The 24,247-nt window shown below is 45.7% G+C and overlaps 1 protein-coding gene and 1 long non-coding RNA gene across 2 annotated transcripts in view; one reads left to right on the forward strand and one right to left on the reverse strand.

Annotated features, from left to right (window-relative positions):
* LOC138809696 (piwi-like protein 4) overlaps positions 1-3,021 on the forward strand; it is a 37,068-nt gene extending 34,047 nt beyond the window's left edge. The window contains exons 18-20 of the mRNA XM_069996538.1: positions 755-874; positions 968-1,115; positions 1,240-3,021. Coding sequence (XP_069852639.1) covers positions 755-874; positions 968-1,115; positions 1,240-1,356 — 385 coding nt within the window. The 3' untranslated portion in view covers positions 1,357-3,021. The remainder of the gene's footprint in view (positions 1-754; positions 875-967; positions 1,116-1,239) is intronic.
* A 6,808-nt stretch (positions 3,022-9,829) lies between these two features.
* Positions 9,830-17,256, reverse strand: LOC138809703 (uncharacterized). Its single transcript, XR_011366926.1, has 3 exons — positions 16,755-17,256; positions 10,825-12,824; positions 9,830-10,362 (listed from the first exon to the last, which is right to left on the reverse strand). It is a non-coding gene; the product is annotated as an uncharacterized lncRNA (long non-coding RNA).
* Positions 17,257-24,247: the final 6,991 nt, after the last annotated feature.

Raw genomic sequence — 24,247 nt, forward strand, 5'->3', positions numbered from 1 at the left:
AGAAAGTCTTCAGGGATGCTGTCAAATAAAGATGCTTATTGTGCTTACCATGTATAAAAAGTATATTAATGTGCCTAGAAAACAACCTGTGGTTTCAGATTGAAGGCACAAGTAATACATGAGGATAAATTACAGGCATTGAGTTGCTGTGCTGAGTTATGGTGCTGAAAAGTGCTGGAAGGCGTGGGAACCATGAAAGAAATCCAAGCTACAGATGGAAATCAGACCATCTTGAACACAGCGCCACTCCCTCATTGCATTTGTACATTCAGCATTTCAGTACAGAATTTTCCTTGGTGAGAATGTGAAGTGGCAAAGGCAAGAAAGATAGTAAAAATGCAAAATTAGGGCTGGGTGCCATGACTCATGCTTATAATCCTAGCTACTCAGGAGGCTGAGATCAGAGAATTGTGGTTCAAAGCCAGCTTAGAAGCAAAATGCTGGACTGGAGGAGAGACTCAAGTGTCAGAGAGCTGGCCATGAGCAAGCAAACCTAGAAAACACAAGGCCTCCACGTTCAAGCCATGGTACCGGCAAGTACATTCTTCCTGCCCTTTAAACATCATTTAGCCAAATGATTTGGCATAATACTTTTTGCAGCTAATGAGAACAATCTATTTTAAAAGTTGAGTATTTCTCTAAGGAAGGAAGTACTTTCTTTGTTTTGTGGTGTCTTCTGGTAAATTTTATTTATTTAATATTAAGATTACAAAACTACATGGATTACTCTTCTGTTCCTGACTTCTGCCCCCAGGCTGTCTGTGCTCATGGTCAGGAAGAAGTGCATGCCCCGGTTCTTTACAGAAGTGAGTCGCACCCTTCAGAACCCTCCTCTGGGCACTGTTGTAGATTCAGAAGCAACACATCCTGAGTGGTAAGAGATCCTGGAAAATCAGTTTTAGTGAGTATTCATGTGTCTTCCTTAGGTTTGGGCTCATTCTGTTTAATTTCATTTTATGACCTTCAGGTATGACTTTTACTTGGTCAGCCAGACTGCCCGTGGGGGAACTGTCAGCCCCACCCACTATAACATCATCTATGATGACAACAGCTTGAAGCCTGACCACATGCAGAGACTGACATTCAAACTCTGCCACCTGTACTATAACTGGCAGGTACGTAAGGCTGTTTACTGATGGTGCTCAAGAGTCCCATCTAGCTGGACAAAACTCGGAAAGAAAACAAGTGCTTCAGAGAACAAAGTTATTTCTTGATTATCATCTTGTTTTCCTTCCTCAGGGTCTGATCAGTGTCCCAGCACCATGCCAGTATGCACACAAGCTGACCTTTCTGGTGGCACAGAGCATCCACAAGGAGCCAAGCTTGGGCCTGGCTGATTGTCTCTTCTACCTCTGATGACATCGCCATCAGCATCACTTCATGCAAATGCAACAAGTAGTTGATACACTTCATACAAATCTGCCAACAGCTCAAGGCTGTCATGAGGGAAAGGGTTCAAGCTTAGTTTTAACTTCTGAGGGGAAAAAAAACTACAAATGCCTTAGTTTGAAAAAGTTATAAGGACAAGCCATTGGCTCCACCTGTAATCTTGGCTACTCAAGAAGCTGACATTTGAGGAGTGAAGTTTAAAGTCAGCCCCAGCAGGAAAGTCCTTAAGATTCTTTTTCTCTAACCACCAAAAGCCAGAAGTGGAGCAGTGACTCAAGTGGTTGAAAGCTGAGGGACAGTGCCCAGGCCCTGACACAGGCCCTGAGTGTACACGTGCACACAAACATGGTACAATATTTTAAGTTTTATGCTTGAAGTAAAGTCTTAATGTAGCATGCGATTAAAATATCCCCTCACCTAAAATGATCTCACAAAGTTAAGAATTGCCTGTTGTGTGCATGCTGGTAGATGAGTGGGGTCTGATTTCCCTCCCTGAACTGATGAGCGATTGAACCAAAGGGCTTGTGCTTGCTAGGCAAGTGATCTGCCACCCGAGCGGTGTTCTCAGCCCCAGAGGCTTTCTTAAGTAATGTTATAGATCATCTTTTGGAATAGTTTAAATAATTATTAGAAGATAAGGAAATTTAGAACATCACACATGTTTATTGTTTCTGGGATTTTAAGTTGGCATTTAAGTGAACCCCTCATCACTTTCTAGTTTTATCAAAACCCAACCCACTTGCTCTTATGATGTATCTTTATTTCAACTAATATCAGCCATTCTGGGTGTTGTCTGTGATTCTTTGTTCTGATTCTTTACTCTCTTTTCTGCATCAACATTTTTCCCCTTAATAATCCCTTTCTAGGGGCTGGGAAGGTGGCCCAGTGGTAGAGTGCTTGCCTTGCATGCATGAGGCCCTGGGTTCGATTCCTCAGCACCACATAAGCAAAAAGCCGGAAGTGGCACTGTGGCTCAAGTGGTAGAGCGCTAGCCTTGAGCTGAAGAGCTGAGGGACAGCGCCCAGGCCCAGAGTTCAGGCCCCACAACCGGACTCAAAAAAAAAAAAATAATAATCCCTTTCTATTGTTGTTATAAATAACTGTTATCTCTTCCATCTTAAAACATAAACCATTTATATATCTAGGTGTGCCACTCTATTTCTTTGCTGTTCTTCATAGAGACATGTCTGAAACAATCTGTACCTGATGCATCCAGTTCCTATTAAAACACAGCACTGCATGGAACCAATAACCTCCACTTGGCACATTTGCCAGTCAGCTGTCAATGTTTTCTGTGTGTCATAGCCTTTGACCCAGAGGTCATCAGAAGCAGGCTGCACCTCGCCTCTAGGATACTATGCTCTCCATGCTGGGTCACTCAGTCTTTCTCTCCCATTAGCATATTCTCTTCTTAACCCTTCCCTACCTGATGGTGAGAGCAAGTCTATGTGCAAAAGATATTTTCATGAAGGGAAATTTACAATGTCAAAGAAAGATGACATGGAGGGCCCAGTTGGGGGGGTGGCACATTCGCTTCATGGACAAGGCATAGCCACAGCCAGAGGCACCAGTGCAGCCATCATTCCACATTGCACTGAGACACCATTTTCAAGGGAAGATGATCAAAGCACATTATACACATGCATAGAAATATCACAACGAATCCCTTCTGTGCAGTTGGTATACACTAATAAAAGAAGAAATGTTCTTTTCCAGTTGGAGAGTTTTGTTCAGATTGGTAGAAAGGCAGCTGACCTGGGTGTACTCTATAAGAGTAATGGCCTTCAATAGAGCATGAAGATAGAGTTTAAAAAGTGCCAAGCACTTTGCATGTGTACTTAATTTCACAACTTATGCTTTAGACAAGAATGGCCATTTTACAGGTGGTCAAATGAAGATTAAAGATGTCACAGTTCCCTGGGTGCTGGTGGCTCACACCTCTATGTAATCCTAGCTACTCAGGAGGTTGAGATCTGAGGATCGCAGTTCGAAGCAGCTCAGGCCGGAAAGTCCATGAGACTCATCGCCAATGAACTACCAGAAAACCAGAAGTGACACTGTGGCTCAAGTATTAGAGTGCTTATCTTGAACTGAAGAATTCAGGGACAATGCCCAGGCCCAGAGTTTAAGCCCCACAACTGATCAAAAAAACCAAAAACTCATACAGTTCAAAGGTGATGAGATTAACAATTCTTAGAATGGGAGTTTGTCCTCATGTTTGTTTGACTGCAAAACCTGTACAGTAAACTGCAGGACTCTGCTGCCTTAATTAAACACACACACACACACACACACACACAAAACACAGCAAGAGTAAATTTTCTCCCAGAGCTCTTCTATAAGGAAGAGCACTGTATACCACGCCTTTGAAACCAAGGTACTGCACTGATACAGTGGTTGTCTTTGTTCATGGTTTGTTGGTTTGGTTTGGTTTTTTAGTCTTGGGGCTTGAACTCTGGGCCTGGGCACTGTCTCTGAGCTCAAGGCTACCACTCTACCCCTTGAGCCACAGCTCCACTTCCAGCTTTTTCTGAGTAGTTTATTAGATACTGATACAAGTTTTACAGACTTTCCTCACATCTCAGCCTCCTAAGTAACTGTAATTACATATATGAGCCACCATCTCTTCTCATCTTCAATGTGTTTGTTTTTCTGTTGATGTTTTCTTCCTTCAAAGCATAGGGTCCTGTACAGCAAGACCACCTAATCAGACCACTTGTATTTTGGTTAGGCAATGCATACCTATGGATACTGCCTAAGATAATGGCTGCTTACCCTCTTCACCCACCAGGGGGCAGACTAGGACTGCCTATGAACAAGCCTGTCTCCATCTGATCAGTTTAGCTTTTTGTCTGAAAGAGCTATCAGAAAAAAACTGAATAAGTGGATGGTTTTCTGTTCTACTTGCTGATGTGGTACCTAGGGTTCTTACTCCATGCTGTAGCTACTAAACTTGTCCTTCCAGAGCTCCCTCATTCTACACATTCCCTCGGGGAAGTGGTCTGTTCTCCAGAAGAATTCTACCTTTTGTAAATCTACCCATGGATCTACCGGTAGCTGATATGGAGCCTGGGGGTATGGAGACTGGGTTCAGGCCTCACAGGCCCAGGGTCAGTTTCCACATAGCCCAGCAGTGAAAGGTTTCTCTTCCCAGAAGTGCTGTGAAGCCCACCAAGATTGCATATCTGACAGCTCAAGAATTTGAGAACAGCTTAAAAATGTGGGTGACACATTTCCAAGCAAGTCCTTCTGGTATCGTGAAACCCCAGATCTGCCTGTCTTTCTGAACTGAAGACCACCAGCCCACTGCTTCATTTCTGCCCATGTCAGCATCTGGTCTGGCAGTGAAACTATCCTGACGTGTGCTTCTGACAGAGTAAGTTCCAGTTATGAGCCTGTCCTGAGCTTACACTGGGCACTTTGCTTGCCTTCACCTTCTGCGATCTTCACAACATCTTGATGACTCAGGACAGGTGTTAACACCCCTGTTCCATAGCTCAGGGAACCAAGCTAACAGTGTGGAAATACTTGTTCATGAGCACAGAACTAACTGGCTTCAACGTCCCATTTTTCAAACTTGAAACTGTTCTCCTATCCTTTGTAGACCAAGGTAATGTATGACAAGGAGTCTTTGCTCCTTCACTCCTTTCCCTTACTGACTTTTTTTTTCATTTGTTAGAGGTAGGAACACAAAGTGACAGTCTTCAGGGTGTGGAGCTGAGAGGTAGAACCATGCGTTTCCAAAGGATGTATAACAAATACAAATACTCATAACATTTAATACAAACGCTTTGTTATCAGGGGAGAGGACAATCATGATCTGAAGAGGAGAGCTTGCTTCAGTTTACCCACTTGTATTAGACTCTGCTCCCCCTCAATATGAAGGAGAACAAGAGGTCCCTTTCCAAGGAGGTGCCTCTTTCTAGAGGCTGTTTTGGAGAGAGGCCTGCCAGCCTGGCTTTGAAAGATACTGGCATTCCTCTTTCATGCTGACTGGGAGTTGTCCAGACCTGTCCTAGCAGCTGCAAGCATAGATCCTTGTCCTCTACCTCCCTGAAGAGACAGAAGTAGTTGTGTGCAGACAGATTCAACAAGGGCCTAGACATCTCTTAAAATGAGCCCTAGACATCAAAAGGAAGGAGACTCAGAATTCCTCCTTGCCAAACAACCCTCCCCCCCCTCTCTCTCTCTCTCTCTCTCTCACACACACACACACACACACACACACACACACACAGCCTCTCACCCCAGGTTCCCTCCTTCAAGTCCTCTAGACATCACCCCACTCACCACCTGGTCCCCGGCTGGGGGCCATCTGTATGATCTGTTCTGTGCATAATGAAGGGCTCTGGAGCAATCAGCAAAATTATTTAGCTAATTCAGAACTGATTACACTAATGACTGTTCTTATATTAACACATTGGTTTGCTAGTTTGGGCCACGTGACTCAGGTAAGGAAACAAGACAGTTTTCAGAAAATCCACAAGAGTATAGAGTATGTGTTGATTAAAATGTCCCTGGCAGGCTGGGGATGTGGCTTAGTGGTAGAGTACTTGCCTAGCATGCATGGGCCTTGGATCGATTCCTCAGTATTACAAAATAATTTTTTAATTAAAACAGAGACATATAAAAAATGTCCTTGACAGACCTTTCAGCTGGAGAGTAAAGTGGGTTTCTTCACTCCCAAGGAAGAATACAATATAGAATGCCTGTGGCCTTTTGCTGATGGAATGGAGATAGAATGGAACCTCCACTTTAAGGATTTCCTTACCCCCTTTAGAAAACAGCAAATAGAAAAGTCAAACCAGACATCTGGTTTACTTTTGAAAGAATATCTGCCTTCCTGCTGACATTAATTGGTACTCAGCATAAGTTTGATTGCTCAGCAGAAGCCCTATATGGCCAGAAGAGCACGTTTCCCAACTTTGTAAAATGTGGCTCAAAGGGGAAGAAGCTAAGAAATGGCCCCTTCCTCCTAGAGCAAAGCCCACCTAAACCACAGAAGCATGCATGTAAGCACTCATTAAAAGGAGACCTAGAAATACCAATGCCATAGCTTGTGAGAGCATCTTTATGAGCCCTACCACTCCTGAGTAAGTTTGAGAGCCAATTCAAACATGGCTTTCTGTTGAAATCCAAGCAATTATCTAAGGAAGCTTAACTGTATACACTGGTGGGTTATACATTACTTACCCATTTGCTACTTGTGGGATTCAGCAGTTTTCTTATCACTAGTTTAAAATGTATTTATTCCTTTCGTGTGTTTTGTGTGTGCGTGTGTGTGTGAGAGAGAGTGTATGTGTGTGTGTGATTGTTGTTGTTGTTTTGTTATTGGTCATAGGGTATGAACTCAGGGCCTGGGTGCTGTCCTTGAGCACTTTTGCTCAAGGCTGGTGCTCTACCTTTTAAGCCACAGCACCACATCTGGTTTTCTAGTGGTTAATTGTAGATCAGAGTCTTACAGACTTTCCTGCTCTGGCTGGCTTCGAACCATGATCCTCAGATCTCAGCCTCCTGAGTAGCTAGGATGACAGGCATGAGCCACCAGAGCCCAGCCATTTCCTTAGTTTTTGTGAGGAATTAATGTGCCTGACTTGTAGAAGGTATTCAAGACATTCTTATCATTCTGAATTGCTTCACCTAAGAAGTTTGCATTCTGGAAGGAAAACTGTAATAATTTGAATTTGTCATGAGGAAGTTAGTCCAATTCAAAACCTAGGAGTCACTCTTCACTCTACTCTCCCTTTCTCTCATTTGCCAATACCACATGTACTTTCAGTTATCTTTCCTATCTGTTCCTTTTCTAAAGTTTGTTTGCCAGTTCAGACCATTATCATATACAATGTCAGCCTCTTTATTAATCAGCTTTTTCATTAAAATCTATACACCAAGGAAGTGGTACTGTGGCGCAAGAGGTAGAGCGCTAGCCTTGAGCTAAAGAGCTCAGGAACAGCACCCAGGCCCAGAGTGCAAGCCCCATGACCGACAAAAAAAAAAAAGTAAAATCTATACACCTGACAACTGGAACATCAAAGGAGATTACCCATGTTTCTAAAAGAAGCCGAATGAGAAGGTTCTAGAGAGCGGTGGAGCAGGGCTGAGGGTTGCCTCAGCACCTGTCAGAGGCTGTCAGGGTCTGTCTCTGTCTCTCTGTGCGTAGTCCTTCATACACTATTTGCTTTTGGCTGGGCAAGCTATGCTCTCCCTCAGCCTAGACGTGGGGGGAGCTGGTTGGCTCTTCTAGAAGTGCTGTAAACAGATACTATCTAAGACTCTTCAGAGCCACTCCCCCCCCCCCCCCCCCCCCCCCCCCCCCCCCCCCCCGTGTTCCCACACCCTTCTCATTTCCTGGTGCCTGTTCTGTAGGCCCTCTGAGGTTACTCCTGCTCAGAACAGCACTGGAGGCTCAAATCTGAACAGACTGTGGAGCAATTCTGTTTTTCTGGTACTGAAGCTTGAACTCAGGGCCTCAAGCTCTCACTTGGCCTTTTTGCTTATAGCTGATGCTAGACCACTAGAACCATGTCTTCACTTCCAGCTTTTTGCTGGTTGTAGGGCAATAAAAGTCCTTCGGATTTGTCTGTGGGGTGGCTCTAAACTGAGATTCTCAGATCTCAGCCTCTGGGGTAGCTAGGAATATAGGCCTGAGCCCTGGCACCCAACAAAGTAAATGATTTTATGCATTGAAATTCCATATAAGGCCTAGTGTCCATGGTTCATGCCTGTCATACTAGCTACTCAGGAGACTGAGATCCACGGATCACAGTTTAAAGCCAGCCTGGGCAGGAAAGTCTGTGAGACTCTTATCTCCAGTAAATCACTGGAAGTGATGCTATGGTTCAAGTGGTAAAGCACTAGCCTTGAGCAAGAAAGAAGTTCAGGAACAGTGCACGGGCCCAGAGTTTAAGGCCAGAGTTTAGGACTGGCAATAAAATAATAATAATAATTTCCATATAAGGAGGCTGACATGAGGTAGACACACAGCTCTGAATCAATAACTCCCAGCCTTCTGCAACGTCTACTTCTAAAAGACTGGGAAGGTAGGTTGGGCTTGCCTGGCCTTGCCTTGAATCAGATGTAAGTCCTGGACAAATCTAAACTTAGCCATACTCTCTCCCCATGTTGAAACTCAGCTGGAGCAGCAACAGCATAGGAGCCAGCTACTTTTAGAAAACCATCTCCTTGGGGTGTAGTTCTGAGCAACAGAAACAGGTGATGGAAACTAGGTCCAGAAAGAAAAGCCAGATCAAATTCAGAAGCTGACCCAAGAATGAGGACTACAAATCCAGGCTGATATTGTGGCTACTGTCAGTCAAAAGAAGCAGGTCAGAACCAGGCCAGCTCTCCCATGGCTGTTTTTGCAATGTAGAGAGGGAATGGCTCTGATTTTTATGAGGATTATACTGTGTGTTCACTGCTTTCCATGTGGTATCTCATTGGTAGCCACTTTTATGGTTACTAAATGGAAGATCAGAAATGTTCAGCAACCGGCTGGGAAGGTGGCTCAGTGGTAGAGTGCTTGCCTTGCATGCCTGAGGCCCTGGGTTCGATTCCTCAGCACCACATAAGCAAAAAGAAAAAAGCCGAAGTGGCGCTGTGGCTCAAGTGGTAGAGCGCTAGTCTTGAGCTGAAGAGCTGAGGGACAGCGCCCAGGCCCAGAGTTCAGACCTCATGACTGGACCCCCCCCCAAAAAAAAAAAAAAAAAGAAATGTTCAGCAACTTACCAAATGTCATGGCCATAAAGCAAAAAGCAGGTGTTCAAACCTTGGCATATTTAACATAAACTCTTAGCACTTTCCTCTAGGCTGCCCCCAGAAAAGCAGGAAGGTGATTTTCAACTTTACTTGAGACACATATGAACGGATCTCAAATCTTACCCCTCAAATCACCTGGGATCATATCCTAATGATTATTTGGGTATCCATAAAAAAAATCACTTTACTGTTGCTCAAGCATTGACATCAAGAAGTTCTAAGTAAATTGTAAAAATAGGTGTTTCACAGTCTTCCTGGGGACCTATTGCATAGCTTCGACAGGAACTATGCCGTGTGCTTAGAACCAGCTGTATCCCCTGGGCAGGCAGAGGTAGGGTGGCCAGAGAAGGTTATGCCCAATTCACCCGGGTTCCACACTGGACAGTCAAGATACCTGGTCAGCAACGGTACATTTCCACAAAGCTACTCTGGCTAAAAGTGGTCTCTTAAAATTCTCAAACCAAGTAAAGAACAGCATTCCCACAAAGAGGGGGTCGACAAGATGGTGCCTTCATGTATTTTCAGCGGATCTGTTCCTGAAACCAGTGGGAAAGGGACTGTCTGACACACTTGCTCTCTGCCTGTGGGGCTCCCACTTGTTAGGTGTGGGGAATACTGTGGTGCACGGTGTGAATGTGACCTCTGCCTTCACAGACTTTGCACTTAATGAAGCTGTCCTCCTCTCTGCTGTCTAAATTTCTATCTATACACCCAACAGAATCTTGCAAATTTCTGTTAGCCACTTTGATATATCTTAAGTGCTTAAGTTCAAAACACCCTTTCTAATGTTGTATGTGAATTCTGTTATCTGAGTAGAAAGAGATACTTTATTGTCAAGTTCTTTCTGGAGTGAATCTTGACACAAGAAGATCTCAGAACCTCAAAATAGCTCAGCAAGAAATTTAATACATGTCCAGTGACCCAAAGTCACCTATAGGCCCCTCAGCAGAAGGGTGCCGGCTGCAACACTGATCCCGAGCTCCTCTTCAGTTCAGGTCACGCATGGCCATTTCTTCCTGTGGAGTCCCAGACAGAAAGCCTTTATTTGTGTGCCCATCCTGGGGCTTGAACTCAGAGCCTAGCACTTTCTCTGAGCTTTTTTGCTCAAGGCTGAGCTAAAAATCTTTCAGTTCAGTCTAAAGACCTAGCGTCTGGTTGAGGGAGTCGTTTGCATGGCCTTGAATCTCAGGTTAGAAATCCAACTGGTGTATCCTCGACCTTTAACACATAGGGGGAAAGAAAACAAACCCTTATTTAGATGTCACTTTTCTAAACTTTCCTGGTCAAAGTAGACACATTTTGCTGGGCACCAGTTGTTCAAGCCTGTAATCCTAGCTACTCAGGAGGCTGAGACCAGAGGATCGTGGTTTGAAGCCAGCCCAGGCAGGAAACTCCATGAGACTCTTATCTCTAACAAACGACTCAAAGAAACCAGAAGTGGAGCTGTAGCTCAAGTTGTAGAGTGCTCGGCTTACGCAAAAGGAGCTCGGAACAGTACCCAGGCCCTGAGTTCAAGCTCCACGACCGACAAAAAATATAAAATTAAAAAAAAATTGATCTCCTTTGTTGGTAAGCTTGCTGTGCTTTCTTTCCTAAAATCACTCATTCCTGTTCTTAAATGAATATTTTTCCCTTTGCAAAATCCCAACAGTCATCCCTCTGTCACCATTGTGCACTTACAAATCCACCAGTTCTGAGAACAGCTTCTGACAGCTCCTCCCCAACGGGAGTAGCGTTGCCACCTCTCCCTCTTTGCCACCTTCTGAAATGTTCGTGTCTGTCAGAAGTCTAAATGCCTTCTCCCTGCCCTAGAGGGATGTTTTCAGAGTTGGACTCTTACAGATGTTATAACTCAGGGCCGAGGTGCGTGGTGCTCCTCTCCTGGCTGCCAGTCCAGACGATTGGTGCATTCGTACCTGGTGAGCTCTGAGAACAACAGAGCGAGTCAGGTTCCAGCCATCCACCTTCGTGAGGCCGAGCGTGTCTGGGCACAGCTGCGTGGTTTGGATGGCGGCATCACTGCCCGAGCAGAGTTGGCTCAGTCAGAGCACTCCTGCTCTTTTTAAAGTCTGGGGCCCCAGGCTGAGATCACCTTTCTTCTTTTGACACAGAATAGATTTGCCTCCGAGTCCCTGTCCCTTCTGCCCTAGGATTTCCTCTCAAGTAAGCAAGCTTTTACTTAACTGGTGCCCAGCCCGGGGAGCTTAACTTGGGGGGCACCAGGAGAGCACTGAGTACTCAGGAGCGATCAGGAGACGCTTGATGAGAACAGCTGGTGACTCCAGAGCTGCACCCCCGGGTGAGCCCGGGGCCTCTGGGCTGGTCGTGAGCAGCAAGGCTGGCCACAAAGTCAGACTGAGGCTTGGGTTCCTACTTTAGTTGTGTGAGGAGCTTGCCGGTGAGTCAGGTGGCAGTGGTCTCCTTTGGTCTACGGCCATCCATACCCCTTTTGCCCCCATAGTGACTGGTTTTGTGTTTGGATCCACCCTTCTAGAGTCTTGCAGAAAAGCAGAAGCTCGCTGGATAGCTGTGGCTTGGTTTCACTGGGGTGAGTGCTTTCCTTCTTCCCCAGGCATATAACAAGACACAAAGGGGTCCAGGAACCTGCCCCGACATGCAGGCAACCCCTTTAACAGGGCTGTGCTGCTGTGTGTTGGGAAGAAGTACTTGTTTACGCATGTGCTTTGAAGAAAATGAGTGTGAAATGGGAGGGGAGATAGAGGGAGAGAGGGGAAAAAAATGTCTCCAGGAGAGAATCTGAATGAGAACTTCTCAACTCAGACTAGTCAACCCAAAAGACAGCGATATGTTGAATGGTCTGTTTGGGGGTGGGTTTGGTGCATTCAGTTGCAGGGCATCTGGACTTGGCTATGATCAAAAGTGCCGCGATGAACACAGGCGTGCAGGTGCCCTGCCGTACCTGGCACACATTCCTTTGGGTCAATGTCCAAGAGTGGTATCAATAGGTTGTATGGTAGCTTTATCTTCAGGTTTTTTGGTATTGGTTTTGTCTTTTTATTTTTTTGAGCATACTCATACTGATTTCCATAGTAGCTTTACTGGTTTACATTCCTACCAACAATGTCCTAATGGTTCTTTTTTCTCCTTTTCATCACTCTATCCAGATTTTGTTATCCATATTCTTAATGATGGCCATTCTGATTGACATTTCTTTTCTTTTCTTTTCTTTTTTTTTGTTGGTTGTGGGGCCTGAACCCTGGGCCTGGGCACTGTCTCTGAGTCTTCAGCTCAAGCTAGCACTCTACCCTTTGAGCCACAGCGCCACTTCCAGCTTTTTCTGTTTATGTGGTGCTGAGAAATCGAACCCAGGTCCTCATGAATGTGAGGCAAGCACTCTACCACTGAGCCACCTTCCCAGCTCTGATTTGCATTTCTTTATGGCCTGAGATGTTGAGCATCTCTTCATGTTTCTGTTGGCCATTTGTAAATCTTGTGAGAAGTATCTGCTCAGTTCATTTGTCCATTTCTTAATTGGTTTATTAATTCTCTGGGAGTTTAGATTTGAGCTGCATTTATACTCTGCTTACTAATCCTCTTTCGATGTATAACTGGCAGAGGTTCCCTCCCATTGTGTAGGCTGTCTTTTGAGCCTAATGACAGTCTTTGTTATGCAAAATCTTTTTATCTTTGTAAAGTCTTGTCAATCCTTGTTTTGAACTCTAAAATAATCCAAATACAAAATATATTAGAATAGCTGTGTCCATTCAAGACATAAAATTCAGATGCACTTATGCATTTATAAGAATGTTATAACTGATTGGAAAAGAGAACGCTTTAAGTATCCACTGTGGAAAAAAAAAGCCCCTTTTCATGAGTCAAAAATATGCAATGCTAGACGAAGACAGACCGCTTCTATCTGGAATGGCTGATGTTTGAGAGTTGCAATGATTGTCCTGGTATTCTTATTTTCCAAGCATTCTTAGCAGCTTTGTAGAATGAAAAGTTTCAGTAACTTGCAAACTGGCTTATCCAACCGGACAGGTGTTTATAATGCTACTATGGAATTTATTGATGTGAATATTTTAAGTATTCTAATTAATAGTATGTGCCGCCACTCTGAGGATCCAAAACCTAATGAAGTTAAAAAATGATGAGGCCTTTGGCAGAACTCTCAGTAACTCAGGCTTTTTGTCTCTAAGTTTGTCCATTAAAGTCTAATTCAGAAATCTCCCTCCCCCTCTGTGAAACCCCCCAGGCATACTTTTCCTTCTCCCTGGTGTTTCTCACAACTTTTTTGTTTTCCTTTGATGGATCACTGGGCTTGAACTCAGGGCCTGGGTGCTGTCCCTGAGCAACTTTTGCTCAAGGCTAGCACTCTACCACTTTGAGCTACAGCTTCAGTTTCCGTTCTTGAGTAGTTAACTGGAGATCAGAGTCTCATGGAGACTTTTCTGCCTAGCCTGGCTTCAAACTGTGATCCTAGGATTACAGGCAGGAGCCACTGGCACGCAGTTCTCAGACCTCTTAATAGCCACTAGACACTACTTTTCCAATGGGCATCATACTCTAAGATGATTGTCTTTCCCGTTAGAATGTCATTTCCACAGGGACAGACACATCTTACCCACCCTTCTATTCTAACACAATGCCTGACCAGATTTGACATATCTTCAGCTAAGACATGACACAGTTAAGCTGGAAGCCACAGAAGTATATTTATCACTGAATGAAGCCGTCCAGTCAGCTCAGTGCCCAAGTATGCATTAATGAGTAAAGGAAAAGGATTTAAAGAGAACTGGGTTCTCATCTAGTGCTTCATCTCTAAAGTGCAGGGTTTCCAAGATAGGAAATAGGACACAGAGGCCTTCCTTCCTTCCTTCTTTAGCACAGTTTTGTGAAAAAATCACATAGGTCTAGATAATCACCAAAACAATACAAAAAGCCAAACAGCACTAGTATTTCAGCAGATTTGCTTATGTTCAGAAGTGAATCTCATTTTGTTGCTCAACTTGGGAGGTGATGTGGTGTGTGGGAGTCACTGTGAACATAGTAATGAAGACCAGGGGGTCAGGATGATCTGGGCTTTATCTCACACCCACCATTTCCTAGCAGTAGGCTGTGGCAAGATGCCGAACGCGGGGACTGATTTTAACAAGGACTCCCGGTAATGCTCTGTTAGGAGTTGGGAGGATCTGGTGAGTCCTATCTGTAATGAACCTGGAGAAATCCAAGCCCCCAAAAAACTCAGGATGTAACAATAGGCACTTAGTCGTTAGGAGTTGTTTTTATTATTGCCAATATTAAAATTTTAGCAGAGGCACTTGTGATCCCGTCCTTCACGTCCTCCCATGGGTGAATGGAGCTGCTGTGTGCCAGTCCTTGAAAGGGGGTGGGGGAGAAGGCAAGGGGGACAGGCAAGAAGAGGCCGAGGGCAGGAAAACTGCAGGCAAGGGTCACGTGCACTATCAGAGAACCTGGGAGACAGCAGCCCAAATGGGATGAACTACCGTGGCTCTGGTTACCAACCAAGAAGAGCGTGTGACGAGCCGGCCACTGCAGTGCACACACACACACCTTGCAGCCACATCGGGGCAGGAGAAATAGCTGGGTCACCATCCAGCTCAATGCAATCCATTAGAAAGGTGTGCACCACATACCGTGTTTCAAACTCTCTAATACTACATTTTAGCAAGGTCAAAATAGCATAAAAAGCACTACAATGTGTGAGGCTTAAACCACAGACACTTACTGCTCACAGTCCTGGAGACTGGGAAATCCAAGGTCAGGTGCCACCGATTCTAGGAAAGCACCTTTTCCTGGGCTGTGGGTGGTAACCGTCTCCCGGTCTTCCTGCTACAGAGAAAGTGAGAGCAATCCAGCCTCTCCTCCCTTCCCTCTCTCCTCCCTTCCCTTCTCCCTCCCTCCTTTTTTCCCTCCTCCTCTTCCTCTCTCTCTGCTCTCTTTTCTTTCCTTTTTGGTGGTATTGGGTTTAAGCTTAGGGCTCCAGGCTTGCTCGGAAGTTCCTCACCCACTGAAAGGTGACTCTTGCCTTTTTTGCTTTAGGTTATTTTTATTTTTTAATCCTGGAGCTCTTTGGGGGATCGTTACCATTCACAGCGTGAGTGAGTGAAGTTCTTGGCTGTTCTTGGTTTTCTATGAGATCCTTGTATCTTTTTTTTTTTTTTTTCTGTCTGTCTTGAGGCTTGAACTCTGGGCCTAGGCGCTGTCCCTCAGCTCTTCAGCTCAAGGCGAGTGCTCTACCACTTGAGCCACAGCGCCACTTCCAGCTTTTTCTGTGTATGTGGTGCTGAGGAATTGAACCGAGAGCTTTATGGGTGCTAGGTGAGCACTCTACCACTGAGCCACATTCCCAGCCCTAGGCTCAACCTTTGCTAGACAAGTGCTCTGCCAGTTGAGATACACTTCCAGCCCATTTTACTTATTTTTCAGGAAGGGCCAGCCTTGGACTGCAATTTCTCCTTTCTTCCTTCTGCGTAGCTGGGATTATGGTAAGTATACCTGGCAAGATGGCAGTGCTCTAACTTTCAGTCTGAACGTGGATCTGAAATTCAAAGGCTTTTAGCTCCATAAGAGAGCAAGAATTTTCCCTTCCTCTACACTTTTTTTTTTTTTTTGGGTCCGGTTGTGGGGCCTGAACTCTGGGCCTGGGCGCTGTCCCTCAGCTCTTTCAAGCTCTCTACCACTTGAGCCACAGCGCCACTTCCGGCTTTTTTCTTTCTGCTTATGTGGTGCTGAGGAATCGAACGCAGGGCCTCTGGCATGCAAGGCAAGCGCTCTACCACTGAGCCACCTTCCCAACCCCTCCTCTACACTTTTTGTTCCAGCAAGTCCCCCAAGACAGTGGGACTACAGATTTTTCAGTCTGTCCACTGACTTGTTAATTTTTTGGGGGAGGGGTCGGTTGTGGGGCTTGAACTCTGGGCCTGGGTGCCATCCCTGAGCTTTCTTCAGTTTAAGGAGAGTGCTCTACCACTTGAGCCACAGTGCCACTTCCAGTTTTTTGAGTGATTAATCGGAGATAAGAATCTCACGGACTTTCCTGCCTTGGTTGGCTTTGAACCTCGATCCTCAGATCTCAGCCTTCTAAGTAGCTAGGATTACAGGCATGAGCCACCGGCACCTGGCTTGCTTGTTAATTTTCTGGGACATTTTCACCCTGCTATGACAGGGTGGTAGTGGGATTATTGTTGTTCTTGGTTTCCCTCAAGCATAGCCATCACACTTTTGTTAAGTTGTTTCTTCACTGGGCTGATCAGTTACTCTCTTTTAATGGACTGTCCATTGATTAATACAAAGAAGACACTGATATTAGACTCTAGTGTTGAGAAACGCTTGAATATAGTAACCATCATTAAATATCTTCCTATCCCTAGGCAGATGCTCTGACACCTTTAGGCATGGCCAAACCCTAGGAAGACATTTTATATACACACATATTATATACATGTATATTTACACATTTCATATGTGTCAAATGGCATTTCTCCTCACTGCCTCTCCATGCGACACTCACTGTGTCAGGACTCAGGCATTGTGAACAAACCCAGCTGAGTCAAATACTCTGGGCCAGGAACTTGAGATGGTAAACAGCATGCGAGCTTACGAGCGTGGGATTTAAATCATCTTACCCATTAGTATTTCCATATAATTTCCAAGTGTCCGCTGCCCGTATTACTAAGAGATGAAGGCTTTCTTGAAGGCGACACTCCCACTTCGTGTCCGGCCTCAGGGTGCTCACCTGCACGCATTGTCAGTCCTGGCTCTTCTGGCTTCTTGTCCAGAGACAGGAATTCGGTGGACCCTAACGAGCCCACGAACACGAGGGTAAATGTTCCACAGAATGCAGTGCTGCTGTCCCTGCCCGCACTATACCTGGCGCTTGGTGCTGACGCGCTGAGAGCCTGTTTCCTGCTGTCCTGTCCTCTGCCGGCTGAAGAAACAAGGGCAGCTATCTTCGGGCTCCTCTGAAGGCCCAGAGCGGGCCCAGGACCTTTAAATCACTGCAAAGCGACTCACCGGGGGTGCAGGACCCACTTGGCCTTCAATCCGTGCTGGTCGCCCTCAGATCTCCCCACCCTCTGGAAGCCTGTCTGGGCCCCAGAGCTGGAAGGGAGGCGGTTTCCACTCCATTTTAACTTTTTCTCAGGATGATTGAGGGTGGAAAATTCTATTCCCTTCACAGGAAACCTCACCCTACCACAGGGTGTGGTCCAGCCTCCAGGCTCCAGCAAAACAATCACAGATTTCAGCCTGGCTGCAGTTCCCACATCTGGGTAGCATGGTCTCTCCCTGACTTTTGGGGCATATAAACTCATTTCACCTCCAGAACAACTCAGTTGAACATTTCTCCCTCATTTTATAAGGGAGAAAAAAGAAGCTTAGAGGAGTTAAATTCTCTTCCTGGTGTCACGCAGTTACTTAAGAGGTTTAGATTGAACATATCTCTAGAGTCAACCTCAGTTTCCTACAGTGAAGAATACACAAGTTCTTCTTTTTTCAGGGAGATCCTGTTGTGGGCAGAATAAAAGAATCTTTGCAGAAATACAGTGTACCTGTACCTATGGTTTCTACATCTGCCGATTCAACCAACTCTGTTCAAAAAGAAACCTTCATTGAATGTGTACACACTTTTGTCATTATTCCCTTAACAATACTGTGTAACTGCGGAATAAGTAATCAAAGGATAGAGTTTTTAGGAGGCTGTGCATAAGCTATGTGCAAACACTGAGCCACTTATCTGGAGAACTAGAGAATGCGTGGATTTTGGTGTCTCTAGGGAGTGTCAGAGAGCCATTTCTTTAGGGGTAAAGAGGGTTGATAGTATGCAGCAGAGAACTTGGAGAAAGTGGCTATTTAGGACACGCTTGTTAATCAATGAATGGACCGTTGTTCAGATAGGTGTGGCTTTTATTTTAGTCAAGTTTTCAGTAAAGGAATTTTCCAATATGGACTCTGTAGCAGCCTCCACACAAACACTTCTGAGTTCACTCATTGAACCCCTGCTCTGTACAGCAGCAGTTCCTAGACGAACATAAAATTTATCATGGTTCCTGACAGTATGTGCTGATCACTTCTCTTTCTTTTTGACACTGGGTCCTGAGAGTTTGTAGACCTGGCTGGCCTCGACTTGGTGGTTTTCCTGCTTCTACCTCCTAAGTGCTAGGGTCACAGGTGCTGGCAGCACTCCTGGCCCCTGAACCACTTACGTGGGAAGCCAAGTGTTAGCAGAGCATATATGGGAGCAGGGGGTAGAAGTCTGGCATGGGCCAGAAGTACGGTGGAAGGCAACAGGGACAGAGGAGTGTGGAAAGTGGATCACTGTGACTTCCCCAAATTTGCTTGCAGTGATGGTATGCCTTGTCCAGAAGGTGAAGTTTCCAAGTTGGGAGAGAGAATGAAATTGGATAATTAATAAAAGGGAATAAGGGTCATAGATGGTTATCTACCTTGATTGAAACAATAGAAATAGAGCAAAGAAAGAATATGGAATTCTGAGATAAAATACACACATGCATACACATGTACATATACACGTGCACACATTTTCCTTGCCAAAGATAGTGACCACTCCTTCTCAAATTCATAAGCATGATTCTACAGCAAAGGCGATATTTTACTAATTTTGGAACACAAGAAGTCTTGGTTATTTCCAGGCTTCAATTTTCAGTATGGCTTCTGGTGACCTTCTTACTGGATGATAATTCTGGAAGATGACTTGCCTGTTTCTATCACGTTCCTCTAACCCATTTTACTTATGGAGGATGCATTAAGTTGACTTGCTGTCATTGTTTGGTCTTCCACTCGCGCCCTTGACCCATTTCTCTGGTCTCTCTTTCTCCTTCCCATGGCTCCCCTCTGTCTCTCTCCTTCCCCATTTCTGTCTCTGTTTCTGTTTCCTTCGGTCACTATTCCCTTCTTCCTCCTCTTGCTCTCTAACCCTCCTTTTTCTACCTGAAGTTTATTTTTCTTTAATTCTGTTTTCCTTGTCCCCTCAAGTCTAGCTTTGGTAATATTACTGACTATCTGGTATTATTTTCATCATCTTTTCAGAGCTATGAAAAGTACTAAAAAAGTACATGCTATCCTTTCCTCCCCTCCTCCCCAAATAAAAGGCTACTAGGATAGGAAGAGTGGGCAGGTAGCGGCTTTCAGATTGCTTTACAACAGTCAACACACTATGGAAACCTCACACTCTCAAGAGACTAGAAGGGAACTGCAGGAGTTGAGCTGGTCTGGAGTAACGCCTGAGGAAAGCTGAGGCTTGTGGGAAGGGAGGATGAACGGATGTTCATGTACCTGTCGGCTCCTTTGCTTCCATCTCCAAAGGTTTGCTGTCTCTGGCTGCCAACCACAAACAAATGCCCATTTACTGCTCAAATGGTGGGGCAGACAGAAAGCTTAAGTTTTCTCCTTACAAAAAGTATTTCTCGGGCTGGGAAGGTGGCTCAGTGGTAGAGCGCTTGCCTTGCATGCCTGAGGCCCTGGGTTCCATTCCTCAGCACCACATAAGCAAAAAGAAAAAAGCCGGAAGTGGCGCTGTGGCTCAAGTGGTAGAGCGCTAGCCTTGAGCTGAAGAGCTGAGGGACAGCGCCCAGGCCCAGAGTTCAGGCCCACGACTGGACCCAAAAAAAAAAATTATTTCTGTTTGGAGAGTCAGACCCCGACTCCAGCCTCTGAATATTTCATATGAACGACGATGGCAAGTCAGCTTTCCTTTCGTTGTTATTCCACCCTCCCCCGCCACACACACCTTTTTTGGTAACCCAGGTTACCTCGGGCCTCGGCGGCTTCCTGAGTGCTGAGGTTCCCGGTGTGCAACCCAACACCTGGGTGGGTGGACGTTTTATGTCCTCTGAGAGCTTGGTATGTCTGTGCACTCCCCCTCAGTACATTACACCCTCCTGCTGCTCTCCTCTCTTGCCTGCTTTCCTCTGCCTCCCTCATCGCAGTTGAGGACAACCCCTTTCCCACACGTCCAGGCTATTTCTGTTCCCACTTCCTGGGCTGTCTCTGGTTGCTCAGGATGGGGTCTCCTTCTTTCTTGCGGATCCCCACGTTCATGGGGAGCTGTGCCCGGGCTGGTGACTCTTCTTCCTCTGGGGTTAAACCTTCCTGGAGGTACACCTCAGGAGGTGTAGGCAGACACTACAAACACTTGGCTTTTCACAGTGGCTTTTACATTGCCATGGTTTTAGGAACTCATTTGTTTCTAGTTTTAGGATAAAAACACTATGTCTGTGTCATTGCTGGAAATAAAGGATTGGTTTTCTTGGTTCATGAAAAGATAACACAGCAACTCCCATCACACGACATGATGATGGTACACAGAGAGAAACCCGAGATTCACTGACAGAGACTGCTTTCTGTGAGGGGACAAACGGATCACTCAAGAGCTCAGGGGAATGGTCGATACAGCCTGGAGTTTGGGAGCCTCTTTTCTTCAAGCCAACTCAGCTGTTTTCAGCCAAGGGAAAATTAAGGGACTAAAGATGATTTGTTAGAGTCTGGAGATAGTTTTGTTTTTATCAGTGGGTAAAGGGAGAGGCTGCCACCCACATCTGATCGGCAGAGGCTGTCCTAGAATGCACAACAAAAAATTCTCAGCCCCAACGTATGTAAGTGCCCAAGATTAAGAAATCCTGAATTAACCAACCAGTCAATATTAAGAGCTTTTTCTGAGCAATCAGAATGATGATCATTTGTTGACGTTACCAAGTGCCAGGTTCTTTATTCACAGCTCTTCCATCTCATGCAGGGTTTGACCCCAGGTTAGTTTGTGACTATTGTCTCTACTCCTTTTACTTATCTAGTTGATGTAGGTGTAATTTCTTTGGACATGATCATTATCTGGTGTGTGTGTGTGTGTGTGTGTGTGTGTGTGTGTGTGTGTGTGTGTGTGTGTGTGTGTGTGTGTGTGTGTGTGTGTGTGCAGATCCTGGGGCTTGAACTAAGCCTTGGTGCATTCCTGAGCTTTAGTGTTCAAGGCTAGTGCTCTAGACCTTTGAGCCACAGCTCCATTTCTGGCTTTTGGTGGTTAATTGGAGTCTTACTGACTTTTCTGGCTAGGTACCTTTGAACCTCGATCCTTAGAACTTAGCCTCCTGAGTAGCTAGGATTTCAGGCATGAGCCACCCATGTCTGGTATATCTTCCTTTTCTTTTTCTTGGATTAGGCATAGTTCAAACTATATGTTTAGTGCCTATTAGGTAATAAAATTCATAGGAGAAAGCAATGGGACGAGAAGAGACTGGTGTGTCACTGGGTTTGAAACTGGAAACAACCAACAGGCTTCCTATTTAAAACTTAGCCAGTGAGCCAGGCTCCCAGTTGGGATACTTAATATTTATTGGGATTTTTTCCATAATTGAAGCAGAATCCTTGGAGAAGAGTTTCAGAATGATCCATTCAGTTATGTAACATTTAATTCCTCCTAGGAGTTGTTTCTTTATCCATAGGCACCTGCTGCCTTTTTTTTTTTTTTTTTCTTTTTCTTTTTGGGTCCGGTCGTGGGGCCTGAACTCTGGGCCTGGGCGCTGTCCCTCAGCTCTTCAGCTCAAGGCTAGCGCTCTACCACTTGAGCCACAGCACCACTTTTGGCTTTTTTTTTTTTCTTTTTGCTTATGTGGTGCTGAGGAATGGAACCCAGGGCCTCATGCATGCAAGGCAAGCGCTCTACCACTGAGCCATTTCCCAGCCCCACCTGCTGCCTTTTTTTCTCTTAACTCTTCCATTCTTAGTCCATCTGGTCCTGGCAAGGGCTCCTCCTCTTCACAGCACTGATGTACCCCCGGCACCCAGGGTCACTGGGCTGCCCGTCAACCATGGCACGGGGGACAGGGACTGTGTCAGGGGTCCAGAGCAGGCTGTGCTAGGTGAAAACCCTGTTCAAGGACATGACTTGTCTTTGAAAACAAGCTGGGCGGGCTGGGAGGGCGGGGGTAAATAGAGGGCTGAACAACCACTGTCTTCCTGAAATACAGGACTGAAAGAAAAGCTTGGAAAAGTATTTTTGCCTGATGATAACACACTTGTGTTCCTCATGTAGGGAAGATCTGTTCCAAGACGGCCAAGCAGGTGCTATCTTTTTTCACATACATACATATGATAAAGTTGAACTTACAAAATAGGCACTCTAATAGATTGAGTAAATTATGAAAAACAATAAGGAAATCTTTGGAAGTGCTATTTTTTAGAAGCGTAACAGAGAGTGACGGAAACTGATTGGAATACAATGTGAATATGTGGAGATGGAACATCTCCTGTATAACCAAGCCAAGGGAAGAGTAACAAATAATGAGCTAAAATAATTATGACAAGCTCCTGTAGTAGAAGGAAGTGTGTGCAGAGGTCTGTCTGAGGTGTTCTGCTCACCCAGACCCGTGGGTGGCAGGTTGGGAACGCACACCTGGACGAAGGAGAGCAGGCACTCAGAGCCTTCACACTTCACAAAGTATGCACATCATAGGCATTTTTTAAATCGTAAAATATTCCATTTAGTTTCTGGACTGCAGCTGGCTAACTGCCACACAGAAAGAGAAAATACAGATAAAGGAGGACTTATTATCTGTGAGGACATAAACAGGGACTTACCAAGTCAGGTTTTGGTTTGACAGTTCTATGTTTACAAAGAGGGTAAAAGTATTGACTATAAAATGTAATATATGCCTTCCCCCTTTCTTTCTTTAAAGAAAGCACATTGTGTATGCATGGTGTATGCTGCTTTTTGTGGGTTTATGGCTTTGCTAGAAATATACTCCTTTCAGCACTTGGACTGCTTGGAACCTATCCTTTTATATTTATGCCCCTAGATGCTTTGTTTTTAACCTTTAATAAGCTCCATCATCCTTTGCTTCTAGGGGTTAAGTTCTGATGTAGTCAATGCTTCTGAAGGAGAAAGAGTTGTTCACCAGGACAAGGGAAACTGCTGAATCCACCCGTGTGGGTTCTGGGACTCTACCCCTGAGCATTCTGAGATCTGGAAGTGAGACAGGAAGGGCTTAAATTTTGACATGGTTTGGACAGCACTGGGGAACTTGGACTTAAAATATCCTAACTTAATCTGGGCACCAGTGGCTCACGCCTGCAATCCAAGCTACTAAGGAGGCTGAGATCGGAGGATCGAGGTTTGAAGCCAGCCCAGGCAGAAAAGTCCGTGAGACTCTTATTTTCAAATTAACCACACAAAAGACCGGAAATGGCGCTGTAGCTCAAGTGGTAGAGCATCCTTGAGCAAAGAGCTCAGGAACAGCACCCGGGCCTGAGTTCAAGGCCCACGACTGAAAATCCGTGTGTGTATACAACTTGTTCTCTAAAGAAAACGTTGTTTCGGGTAATGGCCTGACACACTCAACTGTGTGCTCATGAGAACCCTGTGACCCTGACACACTAGACCGTGTGCTCGTGAGGACCCCGTGACCCTGACACACTGGACCGTGTGCTCCTGAGGACCCCGTGACCCTGACACACTAGACCATGTGCTCATGAGAACCCCGTGACCCTGACACACTGGACTGTGTGCTCCTGAGGACCCCGTGACCCTGACACACTAGACCGTGTGCTCGTGAGGACCCCGTGACCCTGACACACTAGACCGTGTGCTCGTGAGGACCCCGTGACCCTGACACACTAGACCATGTGCTCATGAGAACCCTGTGACCCTGACACACTGGACCGTGTGCTCGTGAGGACCCCGTGACCCTGACACACTGGACCGTGTGCTCGTGACCCCGTGACCCTGGCACACTAGACCATGTGCTCCTGACCCTGTGACCCTGACACACTAGACCATGTGCTCCTGACCCCGTGACCCTGGCACACTGGACCGTGTGCTCCTGAGGACCCCGTGACCCTGGCACACTAGACCATGTGCTCCTGACCCTGTGACCCTGACACACTAGACCATATGCTCCTGACCCCGTGACCCTGACACACTAGACCATGTGCTCCTGACCCCGTGACCCTGGCACACTGGACCGTGTGCTCATGAGAACCCCGTGACCCTGACACACTGGACCGTGTGCTCATGAGAACCCTGTGACCCTGACACAGTAGACCATGTGCTCATGAGGTCCCCGTGACCCTGGCACACTGGACCGTGTGCTCCTGAGGACCCCGTGACCCT

This window comes from Dipodomys merriami, unplaced genomic scaffold (genome assembly GCF_024711535.1).
Source record: "Dipodomys merriami isolate MVZ:Mamm:240054 unplaced genomic scaffold, mDipMer1.0.p SCAF_103, whole genome shotgun sequence".
NCBI lineage: Eukaryota > Metazoa > Chordata > Mammalia > Rodentia > Heteromyidae > Dipodomys > Dipodomys merriami.